This window comes from Pinus tabuliformis, chromosome J (assembly GCF_031772625.1).
Source record: "Pinus tabuliformis cultivar Carrire ecotype Pingquan chromosome J, CPIR1, whole genome shotgun sequence".
Classification (NCBI taxonomy): Eukaryota; Viridiplantae; Streptophyta; class Pinopsida; order Pinales; family Pinaceae; genus Pinus; species Pinus tabuliformis.
In genome coordinates this window covers 1,133,558,761-1,133,565,604 of record NC_142295.1, presented here as the reverse complement: position 1 = coordinate 1,133,565,604, position 6,844 = coordinate 1,133,558,761, and the positions used below count along the sequence as shown (strand labels likewise).

Below are 6,844 nucleotides of genomic sequence, written 5' to 3'. Positions count from 1 at the left end.
GAAAAATAAAAGCAAAACGTAAAGAAGGATATTGATGCCAATCAAAATGTTAATTTATGATGTAAGATAGTTTGTCGTGGCAATTCCAGTGATGGGAATTCATGGGACTCATAATCATAATGTACCCACTATCATTAATAAAATAAAACGCCAATTAAAATATAAAACAATGGAGTCTTTTAACGAGGTGAAGGAATTGCTCGGACAGCTAAAAATGATTGGAATTTGGGGAAAAAAATTCAAAAATTAGTGTTTGAATTGTGTTTTTGATGGTGGAAATGGATTCAGCACCATCAAAAACATCTAAGACACCTAGAATTTTGAAGTTTAACAACTATAACTTGAATTTACAAAAATCCTTGCCGGATTTTCTCTAAATATATTCAGAATTTTCATCTTTCCATGCAACTCAGACTATGTCTAAAATAATATATTAATTTAAATTTAAATAGTTTTTAATAATATTTTATAATTGATTATGAGAAACATATATGATTGTTAAATTTTTAAATGTAAAATTAATATAAAATATATATAATTATAAAATTAAATTAAAATAAAATATAATTTCAATTTATTTAAAAAATAAAAATAATAAATTAAGTTAATTTGTTTTATTGTAAATTTAAGCATGTGTGATGTGTAAAATAGAGGATGATAGGGTGTATTGTTAAGACACTCTTTGATGTACTCTTTGATGTGAAAATCACTGATTCAAAATTTCATGGGCAAAAATCTAACCATGTTAAAAGCTAGTGTGGTCCAAGTCAAATTTGTGACAATTTAGATGCTCATGGATCAAGGTTTCTCAAACCAAAGATTAAGCAAGCAATCATCTCAATGTTTCTCAAACCAAAGATTAAGCAAACAATCACAAAGCTCCAAAATTTTGGCAAACAAAATATTTGTTATATTGTAATTTTCTTTTTATTACTAAAATTACAAATAACTTTTTACAAGAAAAAATCATAATATATATATCAAATTTAAAAATAAATTTAAATGATAATATTGATAATATTTATATTCATAACCATAATATTTAAGCATTTTTAAAGTAAATTCTTAATTGAAGGAAGAAGTATATAATAAAGATATTTTAAAATAATCCACATATTTCATCTGTAATTGTTTCAATAAGAGTTAAACCTAGGTGAGGAGGTTATCATTAAACCCTCTTAATCACTTGAGATACACATATAATCAATAAACATATAATACTTCAAAATTTTCATTAATAAACATATAATTAAAAATAAAAATATTTCTATATAAAAAAAATGTAACAAATAATATAAATAATAGTTATAAATAAAGATTCATTTGACCAGACTCATATTCATAATCATTATATTTTAGAATTTTATATTTAAATTTAATTAATAAACATATAAAAATTCAAATATTTATAATAATTTTTTCATAAATATATACCATCAAGATTTTAATAAAACTAAAAATAAGAATATTTTTATATAAAAATGTAAAATTTATATAACTATAAATAATATTATTAAAAACTAACACAAAGTACTGAGTGTCAAGAGGAATCAAATTTCTAAAAATGTAATTTTATTTTCAAACTTTCCACTAAAAAAAATTTGTATCTTGATAAATTAAATTTTTCTTGACCCTTGATAGCTCTCAAGTTAAGACAAATCTATGTTAATTCTTAATATAATATAACAATTTGCAATTGAATAATTGGAATTCCTAGAACTCATAATAACTAAAATTTAGTTAAAATAAATAGAATCTTGATTGTTTAATAAAATCTAAAATCAATAAATAAATAACAATAAAATATCATATCATTGTAGCTCTCAAGCTAAAACAAATCTATGCTAATTCTTAATATAATATAACAATTTGTACTTGAAAAATTGAATTATCTTAATATAATATAAGAATTACTCTCAAGTTAAAACAAATTTATGCTAATTCTTGATATAATATAATAATTTGTAATTGAATTATCTTAATATAATATAACTTGTAACAATTTGTAATTAAAAGATTGAGATATCTTAATATAATATAAGAATTTGTAATTGAAGAATTAGAATTCATAGAACTCATCTTAATATAATATAACAATTTGTTATAAAGAATTAGAATTCATAGAACTCGTAATACCAAAGTTAAGTTAAAATAAACAGATTCCTGATTGTTTAATAAATCTAAAATAAATAAATAAATAACAATAAAATATCATATTCAATCACATATTGATATAGAGTCATATTGATATGGAGTCATATTATTGATATAGAGTCATATTGATATAGAGTCATATCATTGTAGGGTACTCCACTGCAGGGTAATGTAGAAGAGGACATAGTTGAGATTTTGGAATATAAGATGGATAACCATGTTAAATTTTATATTATACAACCATGGTAATGAAAATAATGTTACTATTAATGTTGGGTTTATTTAGTAATGTTGATTTTGAAATAGAAAATAATGTTATGAGGTGGTTGACAATGATAATATAGAAGTAAAAGAATATGCTATCACATCTACCTCCACCTGTGAACTTGCACTTAAAGCCACCTCCAACTGGTAACTTATACCCAAAGCCAGCTTTCAAATTAACAAGTTTTGAATACATGTGATACCTGATAGGATATGTCATCAAAGTCTTTGACAGTGTTAATATCATAGTGAAAGATGTTGTCACATTAGCTTGGTAACTTGTTGCCAAATCCAGCTGTCAAATTCATACAGCTTTATATATTACTATATTAGTAATATCTTGTAAACATGGATGAACTTACTGCTGGAGCACATGCTCTGTCCACGCTGTTTTATTTAACTTCCATAAATTATTTCAGGCAAAGACCTGTTATAAATGTCTAATTATTTATCATCATCTCTGTATCCTATGAGCAGACTGCAAAATTGATATATAAATGTCATAATGTACAAAGACCCTCTCCTAAATTCAAGTAATTTGAAATCTCAGTTGAAACTTGAAACAGCTCTGAGAGTTTGCTAGCAATCAAACTCTTCCTAGATAACAATACTTGACAATGCTTTTGCTATAGGCTTAAAGATCTAAACCTGCATCCTTCAGACTCTGGCCTTCAAGGATCTGTAAGGATGAACCCGAAGCATGAAACCAGAAATTGGGTTCTTATTTTACTTCAAATGGACTGCTAACATGAATGACAATCATTCATTTGCTTGAAAAAAAGATCAAGGGAGCTCCCATTCATGTGGCATGCTGTTCAAAATAGAATATAGGTCTGCTGGTAAAGACAATACTTTGAGATGCTGTACAAATTGGATACTGTACCTTTGGAAGAACCAATTTTTGCATATGGCAATACAAACTGGAAGCCACTTCACACTCCATGTTGTGGGTGCCCGTGTCATCCGTATGAGGGGCTTATTGCTAGATAAATTAGTATTTGCAGTTGAACTTTCCAATTGAGGAGCAGAGATGCCTGGGTGAAACCTACCAGGTTTATCAAAAAAAGAATTTATACAGACTTCAAGAGCCTAGATTTGGTGGAACAGGTGTCACTTCATCAATTCCAGGTTCAGGATCAGATAGAGAATCAGAAGGTTGGTTCTTCCCTCTGCACATTAAATCACAGCAACACCAAACAAGCATCAGAAGCATATATTATAGATACGGGAAGAGGTAATGTGGAACCAAACTCTTATCATTCTTTGAAGGATGATCAACAACAGAAACTAGAACTTCGACCTTACAGGCATGATTGGATTACAGAATATATTGAAGCATCATGGATGGAGGAAGGAAAGTTTAATTGGATCAACTCATCACATTACACTACTAAGAGGTAAAGTTATACTAAAAACATTGGTTACTAAAGGCCATACTTGCACCTTCAAATGACCAAGAGAGCCAATGCAATAACCTAAAACCAGTATGGTACACATCAGGAAGCCACACGTGACACATGGGTTCCTAATAAACAACATGGATAGCATGGTCAAAACGGCTATGAATATTTGTGGAGCTATAGTTGCATTAATATATGGGGCAGTATATGCGAACTCTTCGGATTTAGTCAAGTACAAAATCCTGTTAGTGGCATATACAACCCATGCCTTAAAGGGAGCTATAGTTCCACAAATATTGGTCTCCCTCCGAACATATAGTTTAATGAACATGGACATGGAAGCAAGCAGTGTCACATCAGAAAAAGATTGCTCTTAGCCAACCAGGCGATGATGAGAACATGAATTGTCTTGACCTACCACGATAAACCAGGGTAGGAACAAGGCTACTTGAACATAGATGCCTGATTACAGTGGACAATGTGGATACTTCACAAGATGTCACGGTGGATACTCAACAAAAAGTCATGGTGAAAACATAGTGCCTGATAAACATGGAAGCCATGGGTGGAAACATCAATACTAACAAACATGCTGCATTTTATCACTGAAATTCAAAATCTAAAGAACAGAGAACGAAGTTAATACTCACATTGTTTGCCCAGGTTCTCGATTTGTTGAATTTGGACGATAATTCTTATTGAACTCAAGCGAGAATTTTCTTGTCTGCATTGGAGCCCCTGGTGAGGTCTGAGGACCACCATTGCCCTGGGAAAATATACCTATAAAAGAAAACAGAGGAAACGCAAAAGTAAAGCTTCAGAACCCCAATAACACTCCAACAGAATACCTGGAGAAACCCTGATCTAAACAAATAACCTCATCTTCGCTGTGCCAATGTGGGTTTCCGAAAGCTTTACCTGAACAGAGCTCAGTCAGGTTAGACCCTTTACCTTGGCTATGCTCAGGTAGATAAGATGAAGACCTTACCACATTTCAGGACCCTTGAAGACAAGGTTATCCCAAATTGCACTATGGATATATCTTAGCTGTTTACCTAAGCATAGCAAAGATAAGATCGCTTGCCTGAGCTAGAAGGTAATGATGGATACTTAAAATACAAATCTAGTCTATCAGTTTAATGGGAATCCCAGATGCAGGATCATTACCTTGCACAATCATTATAAGACAGAAGCAGAGAGTGAACACAAGAGCCCACACATTTGCATTGGACGCTTTAGCCTTTGCAGCTTGCTTTTTCTTGAGAGATCTAATTCTCTCCAGCTTGGCTTTCCTCAACAGAGCGATGTCTGAGATGCCCTTCATGAGCTTCTCCTTTGAAGGATCTGTGGCCGCTGACGTAAGGGACCTGGGAGCCCTCGGAGGCTTCGGGGGTTTTTTGCCACTGGGTTTCATGTGGGCTCTGACATTTTCATTCCCCAACTTCGCAGAGCCCACAGGACCTGTATCTCTGGGCTTTTCTCCTCTCTTACTATCTGGATTTGCAGACTTCACTGGCTCTGCTGCAGGCTTAGCCAAAGCCAACTTTGGATTGAAACTGAAATGGCTTTCAACTGTTCTGGTTGCAGGAATTGACCCATTGAAGGTCCGAATAAAATCTCCTCGAGCGAAGCGGTTCCAGGCCTTGCCAAGCAGTCTCCTTGTAGAAGACCAGAAAGAACCACCATTACCGCTGATTTCCCTGCCACTTTCTAGATCTACCCCCAAATCCCCTCTAATACGCAGATTTTTTGCCTTCGGATCAAACAGTGCATTTGGGTACTCTGTTGGCCCTTCAGGGCTTAGATCCCACTGGTTATCTGTGCCTGATTTACAGGTCCTATCAGAGCGGAAATCAATCGGATTCTGCAATGTGGATGCCTCAACATTCAAGGCGAATTCACCATTACTGTTACTGTGAAAACCCACACCATCGCCTTCTACTTTATAATCACAATTAGCCATGCTGTCAGCAATCATAGGGTCAAAAGCTTCATCATTGTTATTGAGATGGGAATTCAAATACGGAGATTTTGGGGTCTCAGGCTGCATGGAATCACCTGAAACAGCCATTTAAATGAGCCTAAACAGCATTGTATACTGACAGATGAATTGTATATAAATGGGCACTTAAAAGAGCAGGAAAATGGGCTACCAATTAACAAGTATTAGGCCAAAACACTGAGCAACATTGAAAAATTAATTCAAACAGATAGGCTGCGCATTTTAGCCCAAAACTACCAGATAGAGCTGAACCTTCTCGGTTTCAGAGTAAATCCAAAGCTTCGAAGATGGAGATGGGCATGTGAAAAAGGAGTGACATGTATGTCGGTCTATCTGCCCTGATGGCTATCAGGATTTGATAGGAACAGAGACAACAATTCCTCCGGATTCCAGATACAAATACCGTGTCCTCTTAACTCAAGAAGCAGAAAATGCAGTACCACTCCGCGTTGAATGAAATCCTGTCACCGCTTGCCGATTGCGAAGGCGGACCGCCTGGTGGCTCCACCACCTCATGCTATCTTTTCAATTCCCCATGAATGTAATTAAACTTTATTCACCCAAATTTCTCTGTTGTGCCGCGGTGACAGTAGAATTACAAGTCCGCAACTTCTATTCACACGGCACCGAATCCCGTTTACTCAGCAATCTCATTATTAATTTCCTTGAGATTGGAAAGATACTGGATCATAGAATTTAATGCGAATTTAAAGTCAGGTGTCGGCGACGTTACCTGTTAATTAGTTATGAATTTTCGCTCCACCCCTGTTTGATTTAGTAAATCGCTCTCAATTACTGCATATGATTGTGAATTTCTTTCGCATTGAAGGTAATTGGTTAATTCATCTCTAGAGCGATATGGTTAATTCATCTATAAAGTGATATCGGTTTTTATGGATATTTATTTTTAGAAATTTTTAAAAGCTGTTTTTAGTGTTATTTTTTTGGAAGTTTTTAGGGTAAGTTTTTTTGAGTAAATTCTCAAAAATTTGGGAGGAATTTATTAAAATCATAAGCTTGATGG

General features: G+C 33.3%; 1 protein-coding gene across 1 annotated transcript; it reads right to left on the bottom strand.

Moving 5' to 3' along the window:
• Positions 1-2,546: 2,546 nt before the first annotated feature.
• Positions 2,547-6,343, bottom strand: LOC149231070 (uncharacterized). The gene is made up of 3 exons (XM_089379114.1): positions 4,986-6,343; positions 4,469-4,598; positions 2,547-3,587 (listed from the first exon to the last, which is right to left on the bottom strand). The coding sequence occupies exons 1-3, from the start codon at positions 5,887-5,889 to the stop codon at positions 3,500-3,502; spliced, it is 1,122 nt and encodes a 373-aa protein (XP_089235240.1). The 5' UTR covers positions 5,890-6,343; the 3' UTR covers positions 2,547-3,499.
• Between the last annotated feature and the right edge of the window lie 501 nt (positions 6,344-6,844).